The sequence below is a fragment of the Pseudochaenichthys georgianus genome, chromosome 1, assembly GCF_902827115.2.
Source record: "Pseudochaenichthys georgianus chromosome 1, fPseGeo1.2, whole genome shotgun sequence".
NCBI classification, from domain to species: Eukaryota; Metazoa; Chordata; class Actinopteri; order Perciformes; family Channichthyidae; genus Pseudochaenichthys; species Pseudochaenichthys georgianus.
Window position 1 is genome coordinate 46,194,248 of NC_047503.1, and position 15,000 is coordinate 46,209,247.

General features: G+C 43.0%; 2 protein-coding genes across 2 annotated transcripts in view; one reads left to right on the forward strand and one right to left on the reverse strand.

Moving 5' to 3' along the window:
* LOC117451138 (MORN repeat-containing protein 4-like) overlaps positions 1 to 5,669 on the reverse strand; it is a 26,158-nt gene extending 20,489 nt beyond the window's left edge. The window contains exons 1-2 of the mRNA XM_034089273.2: positions 5,603 to 5,669; positions 3,427 to 3,498 (exon numbers count right to left, since the gene is read on the reverse strand). Coding sequence (XP_033945164.1) covers positions 3,427 to 3,493 — 67 coding nt within the window. The 5' untranslated portion in view covers positions 3,494 to 3,498; positions 5,603 to 5,669. The remainder of the gene's footprint in view (positions 1 to 3,426; positions 3,499 to 5,602) is intronic.
* Positions 5,670 to 11,974: 6,305 nt separating this feature from the next.
* Positions 11,975 to 15,000, forward strand: part of LOC117453179 (ligand-dependent corepressor-like) — an 88,190-nt gene continuing 85,164 nt past the window's right edge. Inside the window, exons 1-2 of the mRNA XM_034092082.1 lie at positions 11,975 to 12,010; positions 12,206 to 12,266. Coding sequence (XP_033947973.1) covers positions 11,975 to 12,010; positions 12,206 to 12,266 — 97 coding nt within the window. The remainder of the gene's footprint in view (positions 12,011 to 12,205; positions 12,267 to 15,000) is intronic.

A 15,000-nucleotide genomic window follows, 5' to 3' on the forward strand; every position in this document is an offset into this window, starting at 1 on the left:
GTCCTCTCCTGCTGATGTTCAGGTGTATATCAGTGTAGTGTCTCTACTTTAAAGAGTCCTCTCCTGCTGATGTTCAGGTGTAATCAGTATGTAGTGTCTCTACTTTAAAGAGTCCTCTCCTGCTGATGTTCAGGTGTATATCAGCATGTAGTGTCTCTACTTTAAAGAGTCCTCTCCTGCTGATGTTCAGGTATATCAGTATGTAGTGTCTCTACTTTAAAGAGTCCTCTCCTGCTGATGTCAGTGTCTCTCTCTCATGTTCAGGATGTAGTGTCTCTACTGGGACATCTCTCCATGCTAATAACATGTCTAATGTTCAACCAGAGCCCAGTCTGCTCTGATTGGTTAGCTGGCCGGCTCTGTTGTGATTGGTCAACAGCTTAGAGATGTCCCGCCCCTTAGCCTATCACATAAATATGTTGGAGTGCTAGCCAATAGCAATGTGAAGTGTTACATAGTGATGTCATTGTGTTTAAGAAGTAAACAAAGGGGCCAATGGAGGAGTTTCAGGCAGGGGGGGGGGGGGGGGTTAGAAACACAGGGATGTTAGCTTTTTCAGACATGTACACAACTACGGGAAAAACCCGAAAAGCGATGAATAAAGTGATTTGTTTTGAATATCTGGAACAAGAATTTTAAAAAAGTGCCAAAATACCTGCACGAAGCCAAGAACTCGTTGCCGTTCCAAACCCCCCACACAGATCTATTACTGGAGAAAGAAATAAACACTGCTGTGCTCTTAAACCTGAGCACATTATCAGCAGCCAAACCAGTTTAACAGTTTTCTACGAGGCGTGCAGAGACCATATGTCCCCCCGCCGCCTCGCGCTCGCTGCGGAGGAAACTTTTGTTCTTTGATTAACCTTGCCCTAAAGGTTGTCTCCGTGTTTCTGTTAAACTGCACATACTGGTTTAGGTAGTGTGAAATCCTCTGAGGGCTCACTGGCACCAGATGGGCTCTGTGTGGTGTGTGGTGTGTGTGTGTGTGTGTGTGTGTGTGTGCGTGTGGTGTGTGTTTTACATGTTTGTACATGTTCCTCTAGTTACTGTCTTCAGTTTGACACCTTTTATTTTCAGTGTATTGCTTGTTACAGTAGATGCAATTAGTGAAAGTGCAGGATCATTAAAAAGCAAACTACTGAAGTCCTTTTTTTCTTTCTTTTAGCAGAATAGTTTTTTATATTTTCTTGATTTAACCATTTCTCTTGAATCCCTGTGGAGATTTGTTGACAGTCACACAAAGCTATGTGTGCTTCTAGTGCAGGCTGCTGTATTCACGTCCATACATTTTGGAGGTGTTGTTGCTGTCCATGGTGCTGATCTGAGTTGCAGTAGTGTTGTGCACGATGCACCAAATACTAGAAATGTATCGCGATACCCTGCCGTTAAAAACGTTACGATTCCTCCATTTCATTAGTATCGGTACTTTAAGAATGACATTGTTTTAAAAGGTCCCGTGTCATGGCCATTTCATGATCATAATTCCACTGTTGAGGTCGACTAGAATAGATTTACATTGTTCAATGTTCCAAACTCTCATTGGTTTCTCATTCAGCATCTCTGTATGTGTATTCACTCTCTGTCCTAAACGGCTTGTTGGAGCTCCTGCCCCCCCCCTCCCTATGAGCCCAGTGGCCGTCACAGCCACGAGACACAGCGAAACCCAGCCCGAACACACACACACACCCGCAGCCTGGCCTGAGACGGCGGGACGCGGCGAGGCTGTGAGCACACACACACGATTCACAGCCTCGCCGCGTCCCGCCGTCTCAGGGAGGAGAATTCGGCGGAGCTGCAGCTGAGAAAACATTGAGTGTGTTGTGTGCTCCGTAACGGCTCCACGGATTGGTCCATTTGGGTATGGGCACGTCGCAAACCCAGGAAGCAAACATGGAAAAAGAGAAATCCCCAACGAGGCGTTCTGGGGCAGCAGACAGGTCTTCTCTGTGTCAGAGCTTTACTCGCTACAGGGTGCACTTTGAGGGTCTGTGACTCTGCACCGTTTACATGCAGAAAACCCTTCATAACAACAAGGGGACGGGTAGTAACCAGAAAGCATGACGTGGGGCCGTATTTCCTGTGTGTTCAGCTGAAAGGGACAGCAATCTGACTCGGCATGACCCTAATATCATAACACTTGTTTTAGTTTATTTTATTTATTGTTCTCATTGTTCAAAGGTTTGTGTTATGACTGAAACATTTTTCCAGGTTTGAAATAAAGCACAATAATGACATTCAAGATGGATTCCCCTTTTGAGGGGAAAAGAAAAAATCGCAATTCTTGCCTTTATTTGCGATCGGTATCGAAACAAAGATGTTGCTATCGTGACAACGATCGTTTGCAGAATGGGAGTTGCAGCTATTCATATTCAAAAAGCAACTGTCCTCTCTATACTTGCCTGAGTGGCTGAGTGGGTCCTTGCCAGCGAGGTTGTGTTTGGGACGAAAGCCCAAATATGTTTTTTCAATGGGGCGAATCGCTGGGCATAGTTACCATCAGTACATCCACAACAATCAACGGCCAAGAAAAAGACTCCTCAATATCTCTGTTTTAAACACTACTTTTAATAATAATTTATTGTATATCAGAATATTCATACATCCTACACATCCTAGTGTTAGGAGCAGTGGGCTGCCATTATGAACGGCGCCCGGGGAGCAGTGTAGGGAACGGTGCCTTGCTCAGGGACACCTCGGTAGCACTTGGTCTTTCCGGGACTTGAACTGGTGACCTTCCAGTTCCCAAGCCCCTATGGACTTCGCCACCACCGCCCTAAACATTCACATTACACCTTACAGGTTTCTATATCCCCTGTCCCGCCCCCTGGCCTATCACGAGCAATGTGTTGGAGCGAGGGTTACTGTCTCTATGTTCCTGAAGTAAACAAAGGAGTCCAATGGAGGTGTTTCGGGCAGAGGGGGGGGGGACGGGCATTGTAGCCTTTGCAGACCATCAAAACGATATGACACACTACAGGGAAGTTGGTTTTCGACTGTGCAGAAGAAGAAAAACACGAATGCAAGAGAGGATTGGAAAGAGGTAGGAAATCCTTTAAGAAAACTGCCTCAATTAAGAAAATGTAAGAGATCCAAATATGTCAACATGGTATTTTCACTTGCTCACATCTATCCAAAACCTTATAGATCTACTTGTTCTGAAGAATTGGTCTCCTTGACTCCTCATGGTCTTAATAATATATAGGTATAGGTACTGACATCCTCTCCACTTTCCATCCGTGTTATTTACATGGGCTGTGTCATACATGCATTGTTGCTTGAATCACACTGTAAGAACACTTGCATGCAAACGTGTCCGTGATGATGATGATGATGATGATGATGGTGATGATGATGATGATGATGATGATGATGATGATGATGATGATGATGGTGATGGAGGAGTGACAGAGAGACGCGCAGTCTTGCCTTCTTTCCATTCGCCGTGGTACTCCTCGCCATTGGAGTAGCTGAAGGAACCTCGTGTCAGGGTCATGGGTCCTGCAGAACGAAACGGATCAGATCATCACCTGAAAGCCTGACATGCCGACACACACAGCTGAGAGCTCATACTGCCTGTGTCCACCTTTATCCAGGGCTGGGCCACACGTACGGTGGCACATATCATTATGTCTGACCAAATATCACCATTTCCTTGACTCGAGTTTGAGCCGATTGTACGGTTAGTTCTTTCATTAGTTATTTAGACAATACTGGTCTTGATACTTAATCAGTTCATTTACTAAGCACCTCAACATGGCCACAGCTCGATTGACATTCTATGGACAATCTTGCACCAAAGATATTGAAGTGACTGTTATTTTGTATATATAAAGGTAGGGTAGGTAATTCACTTCAGAAACACTGATATTCCATGGAGTGCTCTTAACGTCCCGATAGCAATGAATACATGAAATGCTTTGACAATAAATAAATAAAGTCATCTGTGGAAGCCGTGGCGCTGTAAAAAGCTCGACCAATCATCTGAGCCGGCTAAAGTAACTGGACGGCCTACCTGCCTGTCAGCCTTCCATCGGGGCACAAACTTATCTCGTGCCCTCATTGGTCATGTGTGCGTTCGTGTGTGTTGGGGGAGGGGCTCTGTGAGGAAGGGGCAGATTTTCTCCGGCTGAGTATTTTCAAATTCTAGCGCACTCGAGCCGGTTTCTCCAAAATGACCGACCCCACCTTTAATGTGTGCATGTGTGTAAATGTGTATATAGGATATACATATTGTTATACATATCTGTATATCGTATCATTTTCTATTCAGGATTGTTGGAAACGTCATCTCGATCTCTCCGTCCGTAAACACAAACTGAGTAAGATTGACATTAAAGTTGACTTTGAAAAAATGCTTATGGATTAACTTGATGAGATGATTCTCTCACCCACAGAATATCTTGAAAAGGAATTACGTTAATCACGCCATGTGTTGATAATACGCTGGAAGTGTTGCACACAAACCGTTGGCCATACATTGTAGAAGGCCTACAGTAGCATGTCTTATGGATATCATGGGGTAATATGGAGCCCTGACAGGATGAACAGGTCTGCGGCTATTTACTTCCTGTCTGTCTTCTTCTGCTGTTTCCTTCAGTGTGTAATCCCTGGGTGTTTCTCAATGTCGAGGACGCCTCCTTGGTAGGACATGTCTTCCGAGTCAGGTCCTTCAGAAGCGAGGCAAAAATCCTTCCTCGCCTCGTAAAACAAAAGAATGGTGGAACAGGCTATCAGGTGTGTGTCATATGCGAAGCCCCCTTAAATGGAGAGTGATTTCCGCCAAAGATTTGGAATTGGTCCGTGCGCAAAGCATTGTGGGGATTTTAAGACCGCGGAGATACACATGTGCAGCCTCGAAATGTCTCGCTACGAAGTACGTCAGCCTCTGTAGAATTCCTAGGAGCCTGGACATTGGAAAAGTCCTTCGGTGGCACTCGATGACGTAGTATGCTTGAAATAGTGGCTCTGGAGCATCCTTCCTCGACATTGAGAAACACCCTCAGTCTGTCTTCTTCTGCTGTTTCCTTCAGTGTGTAATCCCTGTCTGTCTTCATGTGTTGATTTCTTTGTGTGTACTAGTAAGCGATAATGTACAACGACAGTACGCCTCGTTACTTAATGGCTGGCTTCTTCTGTTGATTTTTCTGATGTCCCGTTTTTTTCTGATGTCCCGTCTTTTTCTGATGTCCAGTCTTTTTCTGATGTCCCGTCTTTTTCTGATGTCCCGTCTTTTTCTAATGTCCAGTCTTTTTCTAATGTCCAGTTTTTTTCTGATGTCCCATCTTTTTCTGATGTCCCGTCTTTTTCTAATGTCCAGTCTTTTTCTGATGTCCCGTCTTTTTCTGATGTCCCGTCTTTTTCTGATGTCCAGTCTTTTCTGATGTCCAGTCTTTTTCTGATGTCCCGTCTTTTTCTGATGTCCCGTCTTTTTCTGATGTCCAGTCTTTAACCTTCTTTCATTCTCTCTCTTGATCCTAGCAACGGCCATTAATTTTGCTTAGCAGCGGTGTGATATTGAATATTAACAACCTCTGAAATGTCCAATTTGACCAATCAGGATAGAGTACTCAACCAAGCCGTGTAATAATAAAATAATACTTACCTACAGGTGGGTCACCGATTGTGCCCCTTGGTCATGTGACTTGTACCCTTCTGGTGATCTAGCAGTGGTGACATCACAACAGAGGTGTTTATATTCATGTAGGCTTCTTATTTATCTTCTGTCCTGTACATTTGGCTGTTTGACACATAAAATATGAAATCCTCTGTCATGTCACCCAGCTGTGTTTACAGTGGTTCTCTGAGGGAATCCTCTCCTTTGTCTCTGAATGAGGAGACAGACCACCTGACAGCAGCTTCACAGAGACATGAAGCTTCAGAGGGAGAAGGAAACATCTGAAGCTCGTTCATTAGGCTCATCATTTCCCAAATGCCATCAGGCGTGCTGTCATATTAACCGGGAGGAGGAGTGTGTATCCCTCCATCTAAGTTGCCACAGTAACGGTAATCCCTTTCATCCTGCCGGCATGACGCTGCCAGCCTCCAAAAACACACACCTCACACACACAACGAGCTGAGATAAATAAACGGTTTACCTGTTTTTTAAGAGCAACTCAGTCCGTTGTCTACATCACTGAAAACAACGGAGGATTTCTGCTCCTCTCAGCGACAATTTCGCCTGTTTTTTCCTGTTCAGCTTCGACTTCCTCCTGCCTCAGCGAGCCCGCTAGGTGCAGCGTTCTGATTGGCTGGCCGACGTTCAACTTCAAATCAACACGCGCTCCTATTGGCTGCCGACGTTCCACTTCGACTCAAGACGCGCTCCTATTGGCTGCTTTCCTTCTATTAAGCCAGCCCTCGCTATGAGACATCTTGTCGAGGGCAACGGGTTCAACGACTTAATTAGCCGGAGTGCTCCTCTGGTAAAGCGTTTTGCCCTTGCCTTGTTTTATGTGCTGCCCGCCGTCTCTGTAGGATTATAAAAGGGCTTCCGCTTAACGCACTCTGTCATTTCAAGCTTCAATTTGGTGATTAGACCCGCGTTTTGGCGAGTTTTATGGAACTTGATTTATGTTTCTGCCTATGCGCTAACACATCTGCACTGAGGTGCTGAGGGTTTGTCAAACGAGGTGATATGGATTCAAAGCCAATGAGCGTTTCATTCAGCAAAAAACTACAGGAAGAATCAAGGTGACCCAAAGAGACAGAACTGCCTCTGTTCCTCAGGGGAAGGGATTAGCAAAAGGCTATAACTAATTCTGATTATTAATTGGCATGGGCGACGTTGTGTTAATGTTGCTGATTCAACAGATTTACATATATCAATAATTGCAGCCGCTTCTTAATCAAGCCATTTAGGAGGATTTTAACGCCTTTTAGTGCAATTAAAATGTGTAAAGTATAAATATATCACTACTCGTGCCGTTTGTTTACAGGGGTCAAACTCAAGGCCCGGGGGCCAAATCCGGCCCGCGACCTAATTTGATGTGGCCCGCAAGAGCTTGCAAAGAATATAATATACCATACAATTGTTGAATATTTACTTTCAATGATTTGCCCTAGACTTCTGCTTTCAGACATAGTTATTTAGGAAGATATTACCAGAACTGATAATAATCCAATGCAGGGCCAACAATGTAATATAACATTATTTAATATATATTATATATTTACATATGTATATTTATATATAATTAAAATTACAACCGGCCCTTTGAGTACAAAAAAATGCTGATGTGGCCCGGGATGAAATTGAGTTTAACACCCTTAATAAGTTGGTTTATATAACACTGTAGTTCCAATAGATGATACATGAAACATGCTCTTGATTTATATCCAATCAGTGTTGATTCCCACAATGCACCACAGGATATGATTAATCACAGCGTACACCGGTAATCATGATCTAAACTCGTGCAAAAGTCGCAAGACATTATTCTTATAGTAGAAAAACATGTTTGATTTTCGACTTCTTATATAATACTCGATGCTGAGATTTTGGTCAGACTATTCGAAAGAAAACACCAGCAATTAGTTTATAGGTGTTTATTTTACCAACTTTGTTACATTACGTCACATGTCACTCAATACTGTGGACAATCCCCACAGGAGCAAGTTTGAACCTGATCCGAACACCTACACCACCCACTGCACCACACGCCTTTGTCAATTTTCATTTGTAGAGTTCTCCTAAATTCACCAAAAGCTAACATAAGCCTTATTTGCATATTTAAACAAACGATTTTAGAAAACGTAAAATATATTACAGTAAAGGTGTCGCTGAACCAGATATCTCAACTTCAGGGAATCGTACATTCACACCACTTCCCAGTTTCATTCCTCTCTATGTTCTGGACATGTGTGCAAAGGGGTTGGCTCAGATATCATTCAGAGCCTCATTTATGACACATTTCATTGCTAAAAACCGGCTTCCTTCAATGTTCACATTTCCCTGCTGGAAATATGCTGTATGCAAATGAGCACACAGTGGATATGAAAATGACTCATTTGCATATTTAAATATAACATTTCCGAAACGTGTAGAACAGAAAATAGAAGACATTACCTTCTTACACTTCAATAATTGCATTTATGTTCTGTTGTTAGACATGCGGAAAGGCGACCAGAGGCTCTCAACTCATCAGTATTTCTAAAATCCACAACATTACGCTTTAAAAATGTCAAGTATTACAAATCCTGTGTGTGTGCCAGCCAGGTGAAACCACCACTTGTAGTAATCCTTTAATTGGTTGAATGAGAATATCAGTCTACATACACATTCGTGGGGACATATTACAGACTCATGAGCTAATTAGGATGTGTGTCTTAGTTTTATTGTTTACAGTCAAATTGCTTAATAATATTAATAATAATAATATAATTAATTGATATAGCGCAGGGTTGTCAAACTCAAGGCCCGGGGGCCAAATCCGGCCCTCGACTTCATTTTATGTGGCCCACAAGAGCATGCAAAGAATATAATACGTTTATTATACGGTTACATGCTTTACAGAAGCAGGTTGCTCATAAACTACATTTCCCACAATGCATCTCGTTTTGTGACATGCGCACGGAAGAGACTTGCACTTATTTGCCCTGGACTTCTGCTTTCAAACGTAGTTAGTTATTACCCTATCCAATAATAATCCAATTCAGAGGCAATAATGTAACATAATACATTATTTTATATAATTATATATTTATATATGTATATTTTATTTATATAGTTACAACCGGCCCTTTGAGTGCAACCATAATGCTAATGTGGCCCGCGATGAAATTGAGTTTTACACCCCTGACATAGCGCCTTTCAAGGAACCCAAGGCTGCTTTACAAGTTACGAGTAAACAACAAACAAACAAATAAGGCAAATAATAGTAAAATAAATAAAGCACTTGTCCAGCAGGCGGACTGTGATGGGTTCAAAGGCCACGGTGAACAGGTGAGTGTTTAAAGCTTTAGGCTCTTTTATTTCCCTAAAATACAATTCAGTGTTGTGTCTCGTCACATGTGTTACTCATGTATTTTGTTTGTCATTGTATTTGTACTTTACTTGTCTTTCATTTCAGGCCCTGTTTTCTCCCTCCCCCTGTGTGTTTTCCCGCCATCATCAGCGTCTGCCCCGCCCCTGATTGTTTCCACCTGTCCCCTCTGTAAGGAAGTGGCAGATTTTTCCCGGCTGTGTATTTTCTAATTCTAGCGCACTCGAGCTGGGTTCTCCAAAATTACCTACCCCACCTTTAATGAGAAAAACTTAAGCCTACAGAAATCCAACAAAATAACAAAACCTTGACGTGAGTGAAAAGCCATTCTTTCTGAGTAGAGGCTTGGCACGGACCATTCGGTGGAAACAAACAAGACGAACTGACACAGGACCGGGGAGAGACAGGACTGTTTAAAACATGAGGTAGTGCCCCTCCTCCAACACACACGAACCACACATGGACCAACGAGGGCACGAGATAAATCTGTGCCCCGATGGAAGGCTGACAGGGCAGGTAGGCCGTCCAGTTACTTGAGCCGGCTCAGATGATTGGTCGAGCTTTTTACAGCGCCACGGCCTTCCACAGAGGATATTTTTTAATAGATTTTGTGTCAAAGCACTTCAGATATCATTGCTATCTGGAAAGTTAAGAGCATTTCCATGGAATATAATAAAAAGTGTATCTCGAGCCGGTTTCTCAAACTTCCCCACCTTTAAGGCTTCCTTTTCTTACGCTAGTGTTTTCCTCCTTGTGAGCGCTTTTTAGTTATTTCACCACCTACTCTGTTACGAGGGATTTCCTGATCATTGGAATTAATAAATACATGTTCAGACATTCAAGACTTTGTCTCTGAGTCGTGCATTTGGGTTCATCGGTTTGTGTCGAGGTCCTGCCCACTCGGGCAGTTTTAATAATCAGAAATCCTTTCACTCCCACAGAGGGAACATGTACATACAGCAAAGAGGACAATATCAACTGCATCCGGACTAAAGGCCACGGACTCAGGGGGACAGTTTCGTCCCACAGGCTCAGACTGTTAAACACCTGAACTGCTGAAACAACATCCACAACATCCATCTGGCTGCTGCTTAGGAATGATTGATGTATTAATATATCCATATTTCAATGACTTGCATATTCTTATTGCACTATTTCACTTTTAATTTTTTTTTTTTATTGTTGTATTTCTGTTTTACTTGCATATATCTTTCTGTTTATCTGTGTATTATGTTGCACTGTTGGAGAAGCCTTTGACACACGATTTTCATCGACATAACTACACTGTAGCTATACGTCCGTTTGACACATAAAGAACCTTGAATAAGTGAGCACACACATTAACAGAAAACAAATTAAACATTGCACGAATGAAAAGGTAGCAGCATTTTAAAACGTGAACAAGTAAAGCAATGAAGTGCTGCAGAAGGACAGCAGTCAATATTCCCTAGTGTTTGATTATATATTGCACCGTTTCATGTTCCTGTAGTCAAATGTGAACACCGTGTATGTACCGGATTACACGTAACACCATAACCTAATCTGGATACACAATAGGGATTAGGAGTTGGAATACAGATTGTTATATTACAGGGAGAATTCACTTTCTTGATTGTTCTTTATTCTAAATACATTCTTTAATTAAATTAAACAAAATACAGTCTATGCTTGTGATAAGTGTATTAAGATCAACAGCATTTGAAAACTATTACTCTTTCTACATTTTTAATATGAAATATCTTTCTAGGTGACATTGATCCACTCAAGTAAACAACATCTTGTTATTTGTTTGTTTTTAATTGCATTGCATTAGAAGTTATCCACAAGTAACGAGAAGTGATCAGGTTACTTTGAAATGTTGACACTCAGATTATGTTACTGATTACATTTTTGGAACTAGTTGTTGGTGGGAGGTGTGTGGCGCAGTGGGTTGTGCGTTGGTGTTGGGCTCAAAGCGGCACAGGTTCGAACCCCACTGCAGCCAGCATGTCGTTGTGTCCCTGAGACACTTCGCCCCATCTGGGGATTGCCCACAGTATTGAGTAAGTGAGTCGCTTTGGATAACAGCGTCTAACAAGTGACGTGTGTACTGTTAGTACAGATTACATTTTAAGTATCCCAACCAATGCAACAAAGCCTCTTGTATAGTCTCTAAAATCTTCTAGCTGCAGTTTTCAGCCCACTGTAACATATCTGTTAATTTAACAATGCAGTGTCTTATGCGCATTAAACCCGCGCCCTTTGACACACAGCTTAAATCCATGGCACATTTGGAGCCAGGCGCCATGTGCTGTTCCCTACAGACACTCAAACATTAAAACACACAAGCATCCCATTAAAACCACCAATGACAGCTCATCGCAGCGAGGCTGGGAGGGAGAGGGGGGGGGGCTTTTGCTGGGGAGGACATGTGAGTGAAAAGGGGGATGCTGCGCAGGCTATGGGGGGTTTCCTTTAAGATGTAATCTGTTACAATAACAAGTTACATGTCAAACAATGTAATACAAAAAAAAGGAAAGAATATGAAAAAATTATAACAGATATAAATAAAATAAATAAATAAAATAAATAAATAAATTTAAATAAATTAAATAAATAAATAAAATAAATAAATAAATAATAAATAAAGAATAGGTCACAAATACTATTTATGCTTATATCCAAAGCATAGCCTGTATTGTTGTAAAACATCAAGTGTCCACCTACTGCTTGACCAAAATAATGTATTTAAAACTAAAGAAGAATTAAAGTAGCCTAAATGAAAACCATAAAGAAAATTAACTCAGTACAACATATCGATCTTATTTCAAAAATGTATTGCAATACTCTAATCCAATAGGTAATCTGATTACTTTTAAATGTAATTATAATCGAATACAGTTACCTTGTTTTTTATATCCGGATACATGTAATCCATTACTCCCCAATCCGGTCCACCACATTAAAGCACTGGAACATCCCATTAAAAGCACCAATGACAGCTCATCGCAGGGATGCTGGAAGGCGTGGAGGAGGGGGCTGCTTTTTTAGTGGGTGGGACATATATATGAGCGCTATAGAAAAGGGGGATGCTGCAGCCCCTTCATATCTCACTCCACCCAGCAGCACTAGAATAAAAACACCGGTGACGTGCGCGCAGGGAAGCACCCAGCAGTATGTGCGCGCCCACGGGAGGGGCCGACAGAAAATGGCGAGTCTGTGCAAAAGGCAGCAATGCACGGTAGAGAGGGCGCGGCTTTCGGCAGGAACTTGACTCTTGGAGGCACAAACTCATTCACTGTGTAGGTAAGCTCGCTTGTGCATTGTGTGTGTGACTTGTGTGGTACACTGTGGGTTTATAGGTTGCTGTTTTTCACGCGGCTGTCTAATGTCCAACTGGAGAAACCTATATGCTGTACATGGAGCTGTCATTTTTTGTTACGCGCGGCTGTTGCCTCCCCACCGGACGGATCCAAAAAAGATTGAAGTTTTTCGGGATGGACTCTTCCTGTTGACAGGTGTTCACGTGCACTCTCTGGCACCTGTGGGGCAGCTCAGTTGAGTTCTATCCACATTATGGGCTGCTTTTGAGCCACGGGAGTATTTTTATACATTATTCCATAGCTGTTTATTTATTGTAAGCAGGGCATGTCACGTGGTTCAGATGGAGCTGCGCCTCAGCCAATCAGATCCTTCGCTATAGGCAGGCTCGTGCCCGAGTGCGCGCCGCTGGGTTGAGTTTTTGGTGGTGGTGGTGGTGGCGCGCGCTCTCAAATCTCCAAACATGACTCCCCCCCTCCTCCCCCCGTCCACTTCCCTGGAAATCGGCTTTTGGGAGCGCGCATTGCTGCATTGGGGAAATAATTTTGTATTTTAGGGGGGAGGTATATAGGCGGAGGTATACATGCGTCTTTATCTTTCTCTAAACCGGGGTTTACTTTGTTGAAAAAGCCGCTGCTGTTTGCTGCGAACTCTGTTTGTGATGTTTGCTCGCCGCACTTAGAATAAAAACACATTTCTGAATATTATGTTATGTTTCTGACAGTAGGCACTGCGGGGACAGTTGCAAAGCAGCGGCCATGACGTGTGTCTTTGTCTTGTTGAAATATTATTGACCTCTCCCTGATTTCCTCATTAGTTGGTTTTATTTTGGATTTCCTCATCCATACACCCCCCCCCCCCCCCCCACCTCCGTTTCTGGTGTATTTTCATTAGCTCAGTTTAATCCGGTTACATCGACCCATCCCGATATTATGGCCGGATTATGATCCACTCTTCCCCTCTGATCTCCTAACCTCTCCGGGTTTCCTCGGCTCTTAATCTGGCTTCTATCTGCGCGATGGAGCGTCGGGGTGTTGCAGCTCCACTTGTTTTTGGATGCACTTCTGAGTCCAGATGTTGCGCGTTGAACTGTCACCTACTTACCCATCCAACCGCTGCGTAATAATAACCCACATGGCCTGGATCCGAGTAGGCTAGTGGGGCTTTTTAGTAACCCTCCGTAATGAGAGGATATAGTGTCAAATCAAAGGTTGGGTAATCTCTGACCTCCAGCACAAAGCCGCAGGAATCACGATCAGTTGTGTAAACACAAGGCACCAAAAGGCTTTCCTGCATCAGTGCCATCCTTTCATGTGGGGTTTCGCATTGTGACTGAAACCCCAACAGGAGTTTCACTCGGCAAAAGTGAGCTTTAATCTAAAGCTTCACATATCAATAATAACAACAACACTGCCTACATGTATATTCCAATTAGTGATATTTAAATGCTTTCTCGGTCGTGTTGTGTGACTGGAAGCAGCAGAATCATGTTTCCTGCCCGTTTGAACACATGTTGGAGAGCTGGAGTGAAAACAAGCATCTATTTAATTCAGTTTTCCAAGTACTCTCCGCTCCTTCAAGAGAACTGATACAGATACCGCGATACACGTGCTGCAATCTCACTGCCCTGCACCTTGAATCCACATCACATCGATTCCACAGGGGATACGTTGTGTGTGTGTGTGTGTGTGTGTGTGTGTGTGTGTGTGTGTGTGTGTGTGGTGTGTGTGTGTGTGTGTGTGTGTGTGTGTGTGTGTGTGTGTGTGTGTGTGTGTGTGTGTGTGTGTGTGTGTGTGTGTGTGTGTGTGTGTGTGTGTGTGTGTGGTGTGTGTGTGTGTGTGTGTGTGTGTGTGTGTGTGTGTGTGTGTGTGTGGGTGTGTGTGTGTGTGTGTCAAAGTCACTTGTGGGGACAAATTGGAGGTTATTCCAAGGATAATTAATGTTAGGGTGAAGACTTGTTTAAGGTTAGGATAAGTCTCCAGGAGATGCATGTAAGTCAATGTAATGTCCCCTGAAGTGATGTATACATGGTGTGTGTGTGTGGTGTGTGTTAGTTCGGCACATTTCTTCATTTGTGGTTGTTGACGTTAATTGGTTTGCTTCGCATGACGAGTTTTAGGGCCGAGTGCGCAGCGGTCAGATTGAAGTCTGACATGTTTATTTGTTTGAGGACTAATCGGCTCTGAAACTGTGAGGAACTGAAACCTCTCGAGATGCGCTCCATGTCCTCTGACCCGCATGTGAGACGGGAAACCCCAGCGTGTACAAGCATGCGTTTTGATTCGTTTTTTAATATTTCGGTTTCTGTATAAGACCATGACAAGCAGCACACGGAGAAGCCCTTCTATCGCTGCCCAAAAGTGTGCTTCCAAAAGTGCTCCGAGTGCACGTGGAATGTGGAAAAGCACGTGTTTTTTGGGCTATCGTTGTGAGTTTTGAATATTTCTGTTTCTGTTATAGAACGCCATGGAACCGCGCACATTGAGAAGCGCTCAAAATCTGCCGTGTGTCCATTAGACATGTGGAATATCCAAGAGTGTTGACTTTGAGCCGTCTTTAGGAGTGTTGAGTATTTCTATAACGGAAAATCATATAAATACATAATAAAGGAAATTACAGAGGGACTTTTTTGCATTGTTGACGCAAAACTTAATCAATTAATCAAGACGGTTGTTTTCCTTCATTTAAAAAGGACCCAAGGCGAATCTCTTGATTTAAC